Source organism: Myotis daubentonii, chromosome 5 (assembly GCF_963259705.1).
Source record: "Myotis daubentonii chromosome 5, mMyoDau2.1, whole genome shotgun sequence".
NCBI lineage: Eukaryota > Metazoa > Chordata > Mammalia > Chiroptera > Vespertilionidae > Myotis > Myotis daubentonii.
In genome coordinates this window covers 111,403,419-111,420,337 of record NC_081844.1, presented here as the reverse complement: position 1 = coordinate 111,420,337, position 16,919 = coordinate 111,403,419, and the positions used below count along the sequence as shown (strand labels likewise).

Below are 16,919 nucleotides of genomic sequence, written 5' to 3'. Positions count from 1 at the left end.
AAGGGGCTCCTCTGACCCATGCCCGTCAGGTTCCAGTCCCGAGAGCAGGCTGCACCCCAAGTTCTGCTGGGGGGGCCGGCCAGGGACACCCCGGGCCCAGAGACTATGACCTCCCCTCCCAGGAGCCCTGGCAGCCACCACGGGCCAAGACCAGAGATGAAACCAAGACTCAGCTACCCACCGAGAAAAATGTGGCCACGAATTGCGTATCATGTGTACGGGTTTTGTTGGTGTTTTTCTTTCCCTTTTGGTTAAAAAACAAAAACAACAAAAAACGTAACAGGCTCTCAGGTATATAAAACTGGTAATATTAGATAAAAATACAAACGTCACCTTTACAAAACAAAAACGAAAAGCAACACACACACGTTTCTCTTGAGTACACGGAAGCGTAACATCTTACCAAAAATAAAGAATTTGGGTTGTGTCCTGACACGGGCAGCGGGGAGCCGCCTCCCCGGCCACGCCCGGCAGGAGCGGGGAGCGCTGGGGACGGGCGGCGGGCAGCGGCTGATTGGTTCACGCATGGTTCTCTCAATGTGGCTTAAATTAAAAAGCAAAACGAGGTGGGGCCAGGGGAAGCACGTGCAGCCAGAAACATCTAGGAAATGCTCGTAGGCGGGTATACCATGTTTATTTAATACATCGCATTCGCTCGCATCCTGCTGGGAAAGGTACCGTCTCGCTGTCCCGGCGGTTACAGCAGCCTGGTGTTACCGGTGTCAATGTCATCCAAGAGATAATTTAAAAAAAAAAAAAAAAAAAACAAAGCTAGGCAAAGAGTAAAAAGGAAAGCTTAATAATCACTTTATGGTGTAAAAAAAAAACCCACTTAAGGCTCTCAGGAAGGTTCGGGATAGACTTAAACACTACAGCAAGAGATGCGGCTCCTACGGCCGCGGCGGCCCGAGAGGCTCCTGTGCCCCGGCAGCCGCGGCGCCGGCCTGTCCTCCGCCAAGAGCAGGTCCGCCCGTGTCCTTGGCAAAGCACCTGTGGCCCCGGACAGAAGTCCATCCGCGTGGCGTCCGTCGCTGCCGTCCAGGCGCCCTCCATCCCCGCGCGGGGGAAGCGTGTCGGAGCCGCTCGGCTCTGGGCGCTGTCTGGACAAGGAAGCTCTGAGCGGCTCGCCCAGCGCCACAATGCTCGCTTTGATGTCACATTAAACAGACGTACACGTCTCTTTGTTCCCCAGGGTGCGCGTGGAGACAGTTTTTCACGGAGGAGAACAAAGACCGCACGCTGGCAGTAAGCACCGTACATAGTAGGTTCAGGAATGTAACACGCCATGTACATCCGTGTCCCGGGAAAGGGCCGCTAGCTTATCCTCACCTCACATCTGCAGGGAGAGGGAGAGAAAGACACTGAGAGGCGGGCCCATGGGCACACGCAGCGAGGGCACACGCACATGAACGCGCACACGTGTGTACACACACAGCGGCAAGTCCTAGCATTTGACGTTTCTGTGAAGTTTTTCAAACCCCCTAGGCTCATTACTCTTTCGGTAACATCCCACCAGAGCTGGGACTAGACTCTCAGATCTCACCAAAGATGAAGGCTTGGGAGCAAGCCCCATTCTCCCACTGTACACAGAGGGGAAACAGGCCCCAAAAGGTTCTTCCGTCTTTCTCCTCACCTTCCTCTTTCTTCCAGCCTAGGGCGTGATGTGATTCCTGGAGCTCTGGCAGCCACATTGGGCCATGAGGCAACCCTGGGGATGGAAACCACCAGCCAGACAGAAGGGGTCTCTGTGACCAGGCAGATGTACACTGAGCTCTGAGCGGAGAGCAGCTCACCCCACGCTACCTCACCTGTCCACTGCTCATTCTAACACCGGCACCACACCCAGGCCCAGAGCCCGAAGGCAGGACACCTGCCTCTCACTTTAGGGTCTGCCATCAGCTGGCCCACGGGGCCTGTAGACTAGAGGCTCAGACAGCCCCTGCACCATGCCCTGGGGCCTTTCCTCCCCAGAGACTCCTCACAAGTGCACCTGGCCCACAGGCCTCACCAACTCCTGCCCGGCAGCTCCCTGCAGCCACACTGCCAACCAGACACCTGTCTCCAGGAATTCCTCTCGCCACCACCTGTCTGGATGCCCTGGGCCAGAGGCAGGACCAGGCTCTCCAGAGCCGAACAGGCCAACACCAGGACGGCTTGAATCCGCTCCTCCGTGCTGATGCTGGCTGCCCAGACCCCGTTTTCTTCGGCAAGCAGTACGCGCCCCTAAGACCCTGCTTCTCAGGTTCCCTTGCTGCTGGGGGGGTGGCCCGTGCAATCAACGTGAGCCCTTGGGTGAGATTTCTTCTTCCCACCTTACTCGTTCTTTCAGTCTGGAGTGTGGCTGTGATTTCTGGAGCTTTAGCAGCCATTTTGGGCCATGGGGCACCTCTGAGGATGGACAGCACCGGGCCTGGACGGAAGAGGGTCCCTGCTGACACCTGGGGATGCCTTGCATGCTCTGGCCTCCCTGTCTGTCCATGAGTCACCAACGTCTACCTTCAAAGACCTCCTCAGCCTTCGGCAACCCTTACCTGCCACGTCTATCAGCCTCAGTGTGTTCACCTGTGAAATGGAGCAAGTAACCCGCCTGAGCTGCCCCCACTGCTGCCCAGGAAACTCCAACCACTCCACTCAGGAGACGCCTTTGCCCCCCAATCAAGGAAAAGACTGAAGCCAGAGCAGGGCCTCCGGGCAGACGGGCCGTGGAGGAGGGTTCCGTGTGGCGGGAGGGGCGGCATCGGGGACCGGACGGGAGCAGGGGACCCACAGCCCAGCTGGACACCAAGCTCACAGAGCAATCACAGCCAATCACGACCAATCACAGCCAATCACGGCCAATCACAGCCAATCACGGCCAATCACAGCCAATCACGGCCGCGGCCTCTCCTCGCGGTGATTCGCCCTGTGATCAGCCTTCGCCCTCCCCCCGCGGCACGTGGCCGTCCAGCCACAGCTCCTACCTGGTTGGCTGGTTAGGTGGGTTTTAACCTTTTTCTTTTCCGCTTTTTACCTGACTCCCTACGCCTTCCTGTTAACAGAAGGGCAGGGAGGGTGAGCGGCCCGAGGGCTGCCCGGCGGGCACCACAGGAATGAGCACCCGGGCGGCTTGTCTCCTGGAGGAAACCTAATCCATCGGCGCCACACGACCTCCGGGCCCCTGGGCGGCCACACCGCCAGGACCCCCCCCCCGGCAACGCTGCAGCCAGCGGCCCAGCACCGGCCTTCCCACCAGGGTGGGGACCTTCCTCAAACGCGTCTCCCTGAATCACCCCAACCGGGCTGGAGACTTAGCATGCACACCCCACCCCAGCCCCACTGCAGCCTGACCTCCTGCCAGAGCCACACAGCGGCAGAATCCGCCCCAGCAGGGCCCCAGGGCACGCTGGCCGTCAGCAAGCGACCGACTGAGCTCACAGCAGCCCGGTCCCACCGCCCCCAGAACCTGCTCACCGCAGCCCCAGCAGCCAGGCGCCGGCCGGGACCCGGGGAGAGGGGAGGCGCGCAGCTCACCTGTCTCCTCCTCGCGGAAGTCGGGGCTCGGGCCGGTGGGCGTGCAGGTGCACTCCAGGTGCTCCTCCAGCCGCACCTGCACTTCTTTTAACTTTGGCTTCTTCCTGATGTACTCCACCTTGGCCACCTGCCGAGACAGACCCCGCGTGAGCAGGAGGGAGCTCTCCTTCCACCTCCGACCTCCGACCTCGGACCTCAACACTCCTCCCAGCGGAAAGGCCGGCGTTAAAACAAGCTTCAGACAGCGTTTGTGGTCTGGTCCTCTTTGACCTTAAAATAAGCCTCACAGCCCTGGCTGGTTTGGCTCAGTGGATAGGGCAGCGGTTCTCAACCTGTGGGTCGCGACCCCTTTGGGGGTCGAACGACCCTTTCACAGGGGTCACCTAAGACCATCGGAAAACACATCTATAATTACATATTGTTTTTGTGATTAATCACGATGCTTTAATGATGTTCAATTTCTAACAGTGAAAATACATCCTGCATATCAGATATTTACATGACGGTTCATCACAGTAGCAACATTACAGTGATGAAGTAGCAACGAAAATAATTTTACGGTTGGGGGTCGGCACAGCATGAGGAGCTGTATTAAAGGGTTGCGGCGTCAGGAAGGTCGAGAACCACTGGGATAGAGTGTCGGCCTGTGGACTGAAGGGTCCCGGGTTCGACCCTGGTCAAGGGCACATGCCTGGGTTGAGGGCTCGATCCCTAGTGGGGGGTGCGCAGGAGGCAGCCAATCAATGATTCTCTCTCTGATGTTTCTCTCTCTCTCCCTCTCTGAAATCAATAAAAATATATTTTAAAAATAAGCCCCACAGCGGCCAGTGGGTCTGAAGGGTGTGCTGCAAGGTGGAGGCCGGGGTGGGGGCGAGAGGGGCGGGAGAGGGGCGGGGAGGGAAGGTGTTTGATTCCGTGTTATAGGCGCATCTGGGGCAAAGGGCAACGCTCCCCAACGTGTCCCTGGTTATTACGGGGGGAGCCTTGGCCGAGCGGGGCCTCTTGCTCCCGGGCCTCCCCCAGTTTCCAGTGTGGGGCTGACTCTGGGACCCAGCTCAGCCGAGACCCCGAGACCCCCAGACTCCTGGACATAATGGGGCAAGGCGTTCTCCACCACAGGGGTGGGTGGGAGGTCGACACTCCAGAAACACCTCCCGCCAGTCCCCTGGCGAAGCGCACACAACACTGACCGCTTCCCACGCCCGTGTTTGTCGAGAGAAACAAGCAGCGATTTACGACGCACCTGCTCCTGGGCCTGCTCGGGGGCCGGGCGCCCGCACCTCTGTCCAAGCAGGAAATGCACATGTCCCCCCAAAAACATGCTGTGAATATTAAATTCTCAGAAGCACCCTCCACACCAGCCAGGCCCACAGAACGAGACATTTACGCCCTAGACCCCCCCCCCGTTCCCGTAACCTCAGCCCCCAGACCCACACACTGGAGCCCAAGTGGGGTCCCCATGTCCCTCCTCCCTTCCCCCTTTGTTTGCACCGTATAAAACAAACATCCCAACTCCCCACGACTGAGGGTGCCTGTGTGATGAACCACAGGCCAATGCACCCCAGAACCCAGCGGGGACGCCACCCCCTCTTGCCGCTCACCAGGAGGGACTGCCATGAGGCAGGACGCCCCCAGGAGGACTGGGGAGAGCCACGCCCGCAGGGGACGCCACCAGGTTATGTCCTGACTGACTGGCAGAGTCAGGGCAGAGCACCCTCCGTGCTGCCCAGCACTGACCGAACCCCTTGTGTGAGTCACTGTGAGGCTCACAGCCACCGAGGGCTCAAGCACGCCCACTTTACAGATGAGGAAACTGAGGCAGCAGACCAGGCCTGTTCTTTTGCTGGGAGGGGGCCTGGACCTGGAAACAGCAGGGGCCCCGAGCTGGTCCTTAACCAGGGGACGTCCTAACTAGAGGAAGTCCGCCCTCGGGTGAGACGGCCCCGGACCCAGCAGTTCCGGGCACCCCATGTCCCAGCCCGGCTCCACAGCCATTCAGGACCAAAGCCAACCCCAGAGGCTCCTGGGCCTGATGGGCAGTGCCCCTGGGGCCATGGGCAGCGCCTCCCTGCCCGCCACGGCCTCGGAGGCTCTCGCCGGAGACCTCCACCTCCAGGCCCTAAACTGGACCCATGCGGCCATGAGGTCCCCAATGCCCCGAACTCCGTCCACAGGATGCAGAGGCCGGTCCCGGGCACCGCAGGGGGGCCACCCGACCTGCCTCCCAGAAGTCCAGCGAAGCAGAGCTGGGTCCCAGCCGCCGGAGCCCTGGGGCGGCCCAGGCGCGTGACTGAAGGACTTTGGCCGTGCCCTCAGACAAAACGGGCGCCCCAACCTGCAGCTCCCGTCCCCGAGAGGGGCTCCCAGCCGCTCCTTCGCCCTGACCCCCCGTGGCCTCTGCTGGGGGCCGGGGCCTGAGCCGCGGGGCACCCCACCAGCGTCCTGGCCCCCCCGCCCCGACCCCGAGGCTTGGACCGGGCCAGGGCCCGGGGCCGGCCCGCCCGGCGGCCGAGGAAGGGCAGGCTCCTCGGGGAAGCCGGTTGGGGAGCGGACAGCAAGCACTGGCCACCGCAAGCCCGGCTCAGGGGAGTCGACTCCTGGGCCCCAGCCTGCCGCTGAGGGCGGCTAGGGTCCCTACCACCCTGGGGGGCCGGGGCCTGCTCCCAGGTGCTGCCGTCAAGCTGCTGCAGGGGAAGGGGGCCAGGTCCCTGAGGAGGGGTGAGCCCTGCTCCAGGCCCACACGGGGGCTGGCCTTCGACCCCAGCTCGTCCAGACACCCAGGGCCGGGGGCCAGTGGGCAGGCTTCGGCCAAGTTCACTCTCCTGGGCCTCAGGGGGTGACCACGCCCAGCCAGACTGTTATCTCCGTTTAGAAGACGCCTTTGTGACTCCAGAGGCTGGGAAGCCAGAAAGCCAGGGAGGAGCCACCCCCCAGGACTCCCACCTGCCCGCCGCCCACCCAGGACTCGGCCTCCACCAGACGGAGGGAACGGCCCCTCACAATGGCCCCCTGTTCCCACTGACCTTTTGTCCCCTTTCAGCCAGAACCCGTGTCTGGACGGGATGTTTTCCTGCCAGCCTCGAAGGGTGGGCACGGCAGGGCAGGGCAGGGCGCGGGCGGAGCCAGCGGCAGGATGGAGTCCCCGGCCCCTCCCGGGCTGACCATGACCCCGCTGGGGCGATGAAGGCCCCAGGGGGAGGCCCTGGTCCAGCTCCGCCACCCCCTGAGCCCCGGGCAGAGACGCACCCTCCGGGAGGGCCGGCCCCACTCACCCACCCTGCTGCCACCCTCCCTGCTGCCGGGTGTCTGCGCCAGGACCCCACCGGGAGCGTGCGAGGGGCCAGCGCCGGCCGCGCTCCCGGCCTCGGAGCACCTTGCGTGTGGCCGTGGAATGTGCTTCCTCAGCCTCCGAGGGGCCCTGGGCCCCGAGGCCAGGGAGGCCCCCGGTTTGGGTCTAAAGGGCCTTCTCATGTGACAGGTGGCCGGCCGAGCCGTGGTCCTCCCTGAGGAGTTTCCCCCTGCACCTCACGCGGGGGCGGGGCCGACACCAGGGGTGGACAGCAGGGCACCGAGGGCTTGAAGTAACACGTAGTCAAGGAGTGAGCTCTACACACCCCGACGGGCACCTTCCACCCAGGACGGTGGGCGCACCTGCCGGGGAGGCTCCGTGGGGGGCGCAGGACCCACACCCCAGAGCCCAGACAGGGAGCCACTGGCCTCACAGCCTCGGCCTCACCCCCGAGAAGCCAGGAGGCGCCCCGAGTCTCCCTCCCACCCTCTCCCCTTCCTAAAGGGCTGGCTCTCTAGTTTCCCAGCCCAGACGCCCAGTTGCCCAGCTTCAGACCCATTTTACAGATGAGGTTAGTGCGGCCGGAGGGGGACGCAGGTCCCAAGAGGAGCTGCCAGCCATTGGCCACCTGGAGTGCCCTAAAGAAGCAGCATTTCCCCCCAGGACTCAGGTGGGGAGCTCAGGGAACTCCTACGTGACCTTCCTGCACCGCCCCCTCAGTGCTGCCCTGGAGGGCACCTCCGCCGGCCCAGCCTGAGGAAGAGGGGGCTCACTCAGGCTCCCAGCGAGAGTCGGCCCCGGCCCCCGGTCCCTCCTGCCTTGCAGCAGCCCCAGAAGGACCCTCCCAGAGAAACACTCCATGGACACCATGACGGGGGGGCCTCCCCGAGTTACAGGCAACATGCCCAGGTCCGTGCAGGCTGAGGGGACCCAGCCCCACCAAGGTGCCTCCGTGAAGGAAGACTCTTCCCCCCGACTGTTTCCTGTGATGCCGGGGGGCCGGACACCCGCCCGGAGCAGGAGACGAGACCCTGGGCTGCACAGCCCTGCCTCCCGGTGCGGCCCAGCCCCTCAGGTGGCTGCAGGTGCCCGGGCAGCCCTGCCTCCCGGTGCGGCCCAGCCCCTCAGGTGGCTGCAGGTGCCCGGGCAGCCCTGCCTCCCGGTGCGGCCCAGCCCCTCAGGTGCTGCAGGTGCCCGGGCAGCCGTGCTGGGCTCACCTTGACGCTGCGGTGGTGCACGCGGGACGGCTGGCACTTGACGCTGCTGGTGTTGCAGCAGCCGGTGCAGCGTTTCACCTCCACGCACGGGGGCCAGATCAGGAAGTTGGCGGACGTGGGGTCCACCTGGCTCCGAGGTATCTCATAAATGACCGTCCTGGTCTTGCAGACGGCGGGGACGGCTTCCTCTGCAGAGGGAGAGCCTGGTGAGTGTGGAGGCCACGCCTGTCCACTGACCGCCACCCCTCCCCCAGCCAGGGCTGCAGCCCCTCGGGGGTGGGGGCTGGGGCTGGGGCTGGCCCCGGGCAACTGGGCGTGCAGCTGCTGCTCCCTCCAATGGGACATGTCACCGCCCCAGGGTCCCCACGCCCCACAGGGGTCGCTGAGCTGTCCCAGGATGAGCAGGGGCTCGAGGGCCCAGTGGGGAGAACCAGGGAAGGAGGGGTCACACGGCCGGCACAGCAGGAAGGAACATGGAAGACCCAGGCCTGGACACCCAGCCCCCGAGTCCACCAAGGAGGACCTGGATCTCCCCTGCTCTGTGCTCCTCACACGTCCACGGTCCAGCCCGAAGCCTTACGGACAGGACACCGGGGTGGGACTGACAGACGAGAAACCCACCCCTGGACCCCAGACACGTGCCCAGGGAGCCCCGCCAGCAGGGTCTGCCACCACCCCCCGAAGCTGCCTCCAGCAACACTCAGGGCCCCCGGGACCCTAGGGCCGGACTGGAAGGAGCCTCCCCAGCGTGCAGGGCCCACCATGGCCCCAGCACCCACTCGCACACCCCGGGCTCGCACGAGCCCAGCGGCCCAGCACGGAGGGGGCACGACCCTGCAGACAGAGGACCGTCCTCTGCCTCCGCCCGTGTCAGCTGCTACACCCCTCCTCACACGGGTGGGAAGACCTGGGGAGCCTGGGAGACCCAGCAGGGACCTGCGCCCCGAGAATAAGCCACCACTGCTGCACCCCGAGGGAAGCACAGGGGAACCGGACCAGATGGGCTGGGGGTGGAGCCAGGAGAGGCCTTTGGCCAGCTCCTTATTTTACTCAAGGAGGCCCCTCCTGGCTGGATCGGACCCGCACCCTCCAGGGAGCCCGGCTGCTGCAAGGACGTGACCTACGTGGTCACGACACAGCAAGCATCACTGGGGAGAGGCCGACTACCTGAGCCAGGGTCACGCCCACACCCCATGCTCAGCGGTAGAACCCACAGGACCCTTCGTCTCAGAGGGACTAAAGCTGGGGTGGGGGTCACCTGCTCAAGGCCAGGCAGAGCCCACAGGCAGCAGCCGCGGGAAGCAGGCAGCCCCGTGGCGTGGGGCGGGATGGGCCACGGCCGACGGCACCCCCAGGGCAGGAAGGTGCAGAGCCCCTCCGAGCTCCAACGTGAGCAGACCTGGGCTGCTCTGGGAGAAGGACAAGAACCAACCCCCCAAACCCAGGCCGATGTGGAGCCCCAGGAGCGGGGGGCGGGGGAGGCGGAGGGAGGCGGTGCGGGCACGAAGGGGCCTCCGCGCAGCCAGGAGCGCCCGGGCTCCGCATGACGAACTGGAAATGAAACTGGCGTCTTCCAGCGCGGCCTCCCGGGAGCAGGCCCCAACAAGACCGGCACTTAAGGAATTTATGACGGCTCCCTCTCCAGGGGCTCTGGGCAGGCTGGGCAGGGAGACACCCCTGCAGCAGGGAGGGGCCCCTGAGCAGGCTGGGCCTTTGTTTGGAGGAGGAGGAGGGAAGCTGCCTCGGGGCCCCTCTCCGGCCCCCCGGCCCCTCACTCACCGATGCTTCTCTTCCTCCGCACGGGCACGGGCCGCTTCTCGGGCGTGTGCTCGGGGGCGCGGCCCCCGTGGGCCCTCAGGCGGCTTTCCAGAGCATCCTCGGCCCCTGAAGGTACAAAGAGGACACGGTGACCCGCTGCCCCCCAGGCCCGCCCACAGCACCTCCTGCAGCTCAGCCCCACCCTCACTCCCCAAGACAGAGGGTTCCCTCACGGGGAATGTCCGATGTGCAGGGTGTGAGGGACCCCCAGCTGCCCGGCACCCCCCCCGCCCCCACCCCCCCGACCCTCACGGAGTGTCCTAGCCTTGGAGGCACCGGAGACAGCAAACCCCACTGTTCCCGAAGCAAGTCCACTGAGGCGGCGACCCCCCAAGAAACACCAGAGGGGAGCGAGCCCCCGCTGAGCTGAGTGGGGAGCAGCTGCAGGACTGGGCGGGGAGGCCTGGTGACCGACAACACAGGCACTTGCAGGAAGAAAAGGCCTCGGCCCCCAAGTCCCTGAGGGCCAGGATCCCAGAGCACGCGGTGGGATTGGGGGGCCCCAGAGCGCCAATCCGAACTGGACCCTGGTCCCCCGGGCTGGCGAGAGCCCCCCAAACACACATCCCCCAGCCTCTGCTCCCCAGGGCCCCCAGAGGAATGAGGGAGAAGCTGGGTCAGCTGGCCTTCCTGCCTTTGCCCAGACGCAGCTGGGCGCTTTGCCACCCCTCCCCTCCGTCCCCCTCCCAGTAGGTGACCAGGGGCAGGGTCCTGAGAAGTCAGCAGCGGCACAAAGATCCCCGCCGGCCCCTCCTCGCCCTCCAGGCGCACCCTGGCCCCACGAGGCCCGGGCACTGCCCACTCGTTCTAAACCCAGAACCAGCACCATGCCCACGGGGCTGAGGGCAAGGGCCGCGCGCCTTTGAAGTCTGAGCGGAACCCAACTTTTCACTTAAAGTGACTCAGTGTCCCACGACCACTGTTTTCCTGAGACCCAAAATAAGACAGAACAGAGCTACTCATGCTGTAAGAATTTCCCAGCAGCGGCTGCTACAAGAAGAGAGGGACATTCATGAGTCACTCCGTGGTGGCCCTCCTGCTATCGCTGCACCAGAGAGCAGGGAGAGCCGGCCCATCCTCAGCCCCGTCCCCGCGCCTTCCCACAGCCCGTGGCCGACCGCTGACCGCTGACCGCAACACGCAGCTCCCCCCGTGTGTGCAGGGGGCGCTGCACCCCTCTGGGCCTAAGGAAACGGAGGCCCACGAGGAGGCATGACAAACGGGGGGCACCTCCGACAGGATGCTGTGTCCCCGCTCAGCCTCGCCGCCGCCCAGGCCTCCTGCAGCCCCAGAAGCAGAGGACGGGGCCTCCCCGCTCACCCACCGGCGGAAATCTGACCCGGCTCGGGGACAAGAGGCGGCAGAAATGGCTTCTGGTCAGACAAGCCCACCCTCTGCCCAGCACGACGGGTGGTCAGCACAGGCGGCCTCCCTCCCGCTGGTGGCTGAGGGCGGGCAGAGAGGGCTGCCCCACTGCTCCCAGGACAGGTAACCTGTGGCTTCCCTGGCCTTTTAGGCAGAGCCAAGGAGTCCTCAGGCCCTCAGTCCCCGAGCAAAGTTAATGGCCCGAGATGGGATCTTTATGTATCGCTTACTCCATGACCCGCGGGCACTGGGCCAGACAGCTCAGAACAAAGCTCCGGGCCACTGGACAAACAGGCCCCAACTGCACACACACACTCACTCACACTCACTCACACACACTCACTCACACACTCACTCACACACACTCACACACTCACTCACTCACACTCACTCACACTCACACACACTCACTCACACACACTCACTCACACTCACACACACTCACTCACACTCACACACACTCGCACACACTCACTCACACTCACTCACTCACACACACTCACACTCACACACACTCACTCACACTCACTCACACACACTCACTCACACTCACTCACACACTCACTCACACACTCACTCACACACACACTCACACTCACTCACACACACAATCACACACACAATCACACTCACTCACTCACACTCACACACAACTGCGCACGTGAGAAATCGGCTCCCCTTCCCGCACGCTCAGAGTGAATTCACAGGCTCAGTGAGGGACCCTCTGCCTCAGGGCCTCCAGCCACACCTCCCAGGAGCTGCAGGCTCAGTGTCTCACCTGTGAAATGGGAACGCAGCCCGGTCACTGGGAGGAGCCCAAAACCCCACCTGCCAATCACGAAGCTTCGTCCACAGGAGGGAGGAGCCACTTTGGTTAAAAACACTCATTTCTGATTCCTGGGGTTTGGCCTCCCATCTGGTCGACTTGGAAACACCCCTTGGCGAGGGGGGTGGTCTCCACACCCAGCCCCTCCCCACTGACCCCAGCGGGGCTGGCAATGGCCTGCGGGGCAGCTTGATCCTCCCCAGCTGCTCACAGCCTTCCCAGCAGCCCGCTGTGGCCCCCTCTCCACTCTGGGCGGGAACAGGGGTTGGGGGAACCCCCCCTCCCCTCCCCGCCAGCTCTAGAAGCAACAGGTGCAGCCCCGTGCTCAGCCAGCGGCCGTGGTCTTCTCTGGTTTTCAGCTCCCAGGTCTGGGAAAGGGGAGGAGGCGACCGGGATACATTCTCTGGGGTGTGGGTCACAAGGACCCCCTAGGAGTGCGATAGCCAGCAAGGGAGGCCCTGCTCTCCTCTCACCCCAAATCTCCCAGCAGGAAAGTCTGACAGGTAGGCCAGGGCAGGTGAGCCACCCACCCCCTCCTTGGGGGTCGAGGGGAGGGGAGCCCCTGGGGCTTTTTATGAGGGGCAATTCGAAACCAGCAAAGAACTGACTGGTGAATCCCGGCTTTCCCGGTTGGGACCCCTCCCCTCGCCCCAGAGGCTGTGGGCCCGGAGTGCCGGCAGGATAGCCCCCGGCACTGCATTCTCCGTGGGGGCGGGGAGGCGGCTGCACAGACCAGCATAAGAATGGGGCTCGGCTGATGGCCCATTTCCCATTTCCCCGTCCCACAGCCCTCCCGCGGGGACCGGCTCCGCAGGCCCTCCCATCCTCCAGCCAGAAAAAGAAAACAGAAAGCGGGGAGCTCTCTCTGGGGGCCCCACCCCCAAATCCACAGGGACCCGCCTTCCTGGCTCCCCCCACAACACACCCTTCTCCCCAGGGCTACACATCAAGGAGCAGATAACACCCCCCCAGCCCCATCCGATCTCCCAGTGAAACCCTACCCCTGCGATAAGCATCGGCCAGAGGATTTCCTGGGTCAGGAGACACAGGCCCGCGGCCGCGGGAAGACCGTCTTGGCACGAAATGAGAACAGTGCAGGCCTCTCCAACAACTAGGTACAAATTTCCAAATGGCCGGCCCTTGTGGCTGCCCTCCACGCCCCACCCCACCTCTTTCCAGAGAGAGATCTTCCCTGAGTCTCCCCGGCGGCTCCCACGGACACCGGGGCCTGTGTCAGTCCACGGCAGGCTCTCCGGCAGGAGTGTTGTTCCCACGCCAGACACGTGTCTCCTCCCTGGACCGGCTCTCTGGCCCCCACCCCGGCAAAGCCACCCTACACCCCCTGTTCCCCTTCACCAGCCACCCGGTCCAGACACCGGAGCGTGTCCTGTCTGCCTCCCAGATAAACGTGTCTGCAGTGGCTGGGCTCCAGGGTCTAAGGGCCAGGCCCGAAATAGTCCCCAAACACCAGATGTGTCTGTCCCGGGGACACCTTTTTATTGCCTCGTGAAAACAGAGAAGGCAGGGCCTCCGGGACCAGAAAAGCGCAGCCTCGGGCAAGAGTGGGCAAGCTCTTGGGGACGCAAAGGGACTCCCCCCGCCCCGCACCCCCGGGTCACCCGCCCAGCCTGCGACCCCGCCCACCTCTAGGGCTGTGCCCCGGGCCGGCCGGCTCCCACCCCTCCTCCCGGCTGGAGGGCAGGCCCCAGGCGGGCGCACCTGGCCGGGCACCGGCGCCCTCTATGTGGCTGAACTCCCCGTGACACACGCGGCAAGTTCCTTAAAGGCAAAAACAAGCTCCGGGCGAGCGCGCAGCCCGCGGCGCGGCGGGAGAGAAAGTGGTGATTGGAAGAGAAACTCCTGACTCATCCGCCTGGGCTTTTATGGCCCGGGATTGGATTCTGACCTTTCGGTGCGCTCCTCCGGGCGCCCGGCCCGAGCGCGGGAGGCGGCCGAACCCGAACGCGGGAGGCCTCGCGGGGCGCACTCCCTCCCCGCGCCCTCCCCGCGCGCGAGGGCAGGGGCGCGATTTACCTACGGAGTCTATCTCCAGGAGTCGCTGGAGGTCCCGGATGCTGTGGATCTGACTGTGCGCCAGCCGCTCGATCACCTCGCGGGGGATCTCGGCCTCCTGCAAGCAGAGCCACACACACGGTCAGCCCGGGCCGGCCCCGCCGGCTCGCGCCCCCCGCCCCCGCCCGAGCGCGCGCCCCCGCCCCAGACGGCTCCCGGCCCCGCCCCACGTGAGCACCTCGCACCAGAGGGCACCCGACCCCCGCCCTGGCCGTGGAGCGGGAGGTCGAGGGTGGGGCAGCGGAGACCCCAAAGTACCCATCCCCATCCGTGTCTGCCCTCTGCAAAAAAAAAAAAAAAAAAAAAAAAAAGCCCGCCCCGCCTTTAAATTTTCAAACCAAAGCCCCCCCACCCCCGATTCCAGCCCCTCCGCGCGGGGTGTCAGTTACAGGCGGCCTGGGGGCCGCGAGGGGCCCGGGAGTTTCTGATTCAGGAGTGAAATCAACATGCAGAAGCTCAAGTTGAAATGCGTCACGGATGGGCGACGGGAGTCGCGGCAGCCCTAACACTTTAATCCAGCCGGGGCTTGGATTTCACCCCCGGAACCGGCGACCCTGCGCGGGAGAGGGTCTCCGGCTCCCACACGCACACACACCCACCCACACTCACGCGCCCCACCCGCTCCGGCCCAGTAGCGGCCCTAGCGCCGCCGAGGACGCCCCAAATCCAGCCGGCGGCCGGGGGAGGCTGCAGGGATGTGAGGGTTAAATCTCTCCCTCCGGCGGCTCCCGGGTCCCTGCCCAGACAACCCCCACCGCTCGGCCTCCCCCACTCCGCCCCGATTTTTAAAGGGCCTGGGGGGCTGCTAGGGGTCTCCAGCACTAAGTTCCCACGACGGGGGGCTGGAGAGAGTCATTGATCCAGCGAGCTCCCGGGATTCGGGATCGGAGATGGGGGCGAGGGGTGGGGGAAGACGCCAGCTCAGGGCGGGTGCGGGCGCCGGCCCGGCTCGCCCTGCTCAGCCACCTGTAAGCAGGCCCAGGCGGGCGGGACTGCGCCGGCCCAGCGCTCAGCCAGGCTCGGCCTCCGGGTACCCGGAGCTGCGGCTCCGCGCTGCCCACCCGGACCGCCGGGGGCCCCTACCTGCTTCCCGGCCGCTCTTCCCCCGCCCCGGCTCCACCGGCTCACACACACCCCCTTCCGCGGTCCCCGCACCCCGACACTGCATTGCCCGCCGCGCCCGGGTTCCCTCCCCGGAGAGGAGCCCTCGCCCCCCGAAGTTTCTCCCCGCTCGTCCACCCTGCCGCCCGCCACTCGTCCCTCCTCGGCAGAGCGACGCCACACGCTGGAAACTCACCAGCACACTCGGGCGGAAAATAGAACCCAGTTGGGAAAATTTAAAAACGGAGCACCCAACAGAAATCAAAACGTGCCCTGCAGCGCCGAGCCAGGGGCGCCCCGGCCGCGGGCGACTGCAGGGGGCGTGCGCCCGGCAGTCAGAGGGTCCGGGGCGGGGTGGCACCCACCTCGGCCAGGGCATGGGCGAGGTATCCGCAGCCGAGGAGCAGCAGGCAAGCCCAGGTCCTCATCGCGTCCCGAGGCGCTGGCGGCTCGGCGAGGAGGCGAGGCCGCGGGGCGGGCACTCCAGCCGGGCTCCTGTGGCGGCGAGATTCAGTACCATCCCTCAGGGAGCGCGGCCCGGAGGGTGGCGCGGAGCGGCGAGCAGGCGGAGCGCGCCCGGCGCGAGCAGCGAGTGCAGAGGAGGCAGCGCGGCGAGGAGGAGGAGCAGGAGTGCGCGCCCGTCGCGCCGGGATCCTCCTGGGCCGCCGGTAGGGGGTGGGGACGGAAGGGGCGGAGGGCGGGGGCTGGGCTTCTTCCTTGGTGTGTCCCCGGTGCTGGCCGCCGCCGCGCTCGCTCCCGGGCGCAGCTTTAGGAGCGACCTGGCCGGGAATTCTGCACGTTTGCGGGCTTCAGCCCCGGGAGGGAGCCCGGAGCGGGGCCGGGGCCGGAGCCGCCGCCGCCGCCGCACCACCCATCACCTGTCTGGACGCCCGGCCAGACTCGGCCTCGGGCTCGCGCGCTCTGCGGGCTGCGGGCGGCCCTGCGCGCCCACCGTCGGCCCCGCGCTTGCCTCCGGCCTCTTTTCGGCGCCGCCGCCGCCGCCGCCACCAGGCCGGGCACGGCGCGGCCCAGCACAGCGCGGCCCGGCGGCCTGCGTGCGCCCCTCCGCGGCGCGCCCTCGGCTCCGCGCCGTGCCCCGCCCTCCGCCGGCCCGAGCCGGGCAGCCGCCGCCGGCCGCACGGGGCCTCTCCGCGCGGGCCTGAGGGCGGGCGCAGGATCGAGCCGGGCGGCAGCCGCCACCGGCAGAGGGACAGGCGCGGACAGGCCCGGCTCGCGGGAGTGGTGCGGGCTCCTCGGGGCGCGCGTGTGGAGCCGGCCGGCGGCGGGGAGGGGGTTATAGCGCCGCCGCCGCGCCCCTCCCCCGTTCCCTCCCTCCCGCCTCCCCCGGATTCCAGGCCCGGGACCCGCACCTCGGAAGCACGCGGGGGCCGCACGGGCCCGGCCGCCGCCGCACGGAGCACACACACGCGCTCACGCGCGGCGGGGAAACCCATCCAAACCTCGCGCCCGCTCCGAGCACTGCCGCGGGGGCCGCGCCCCTCCCGCGGCCTCGCCCACCCCCTGCGCCCGCTGCGGTCCTGCGGTCCTGCGGTCCCGGCCGGGAGGGAGGAGGCCGCGCAGAAGCCGACTCGCCTCGGCCCCAGCGGCAGCCGAGGGCAGCGCCGGAGCTGCGACGCCAAAAAGGGCAAAAGCAGGCTGCCCCGATCGGCGCTCCGGCCTCTCCACGCTGGGACCCAGGCGCCCCCGCTCGCCATAAAAG

The 16,919-nt window shown here is 65.9% G+C and overlaps 1 protein-coding gene across 2 annotated transcripts; it reads right to left on the bottom strand.

Moving 5' to 3' along the window:
• Window positions 1–287: 287 nt before the first annotated feature.
• On the bottom strand, window positions 288–16,918 carry PDGFA (platelet derived growth factor subunit A). 2 transcript variants are annotated; one of them, XM_059699488.1, is made up of 7 exons: window positions 15,565–15,830; window positions 14,060–14,156; window positions 9,796–9,900; window positions 8,017–8,204; window positions 3,511–3,637; window positions 2,961–3,028; window positions 288–1,336 (listed from the first exon to the last, which is right to left on the bottom strand). In XM_059699488.1, exons 1-6 carry the CDS (start codon window positions 15,625–15,627, stop codon window positions 2,973–2,975), a joined length of 636 nt encoding a protein of 211 aa, XP_059555471.1. In that variant the 5' UTR covers window positions 15,628–15,830; the 3' UTR covers window positions 288–1,336; window positions 2,961–2,972. The 2 variants fall into 2 exon arrangements, 1 of the variants encoding a protein (XP_059555471.1); XR_009453152.1 differs by lacking the exons at window positions 288–1,336; window positions 2,961–3,028; window positions 3,511–3,637; window positions 14,060–14,156 and having other exon boundaries at window positions 8,181–8,204; window positions 15,565–16,918.
• Window position 16,919: the final 1 nt, after the last annotated feature.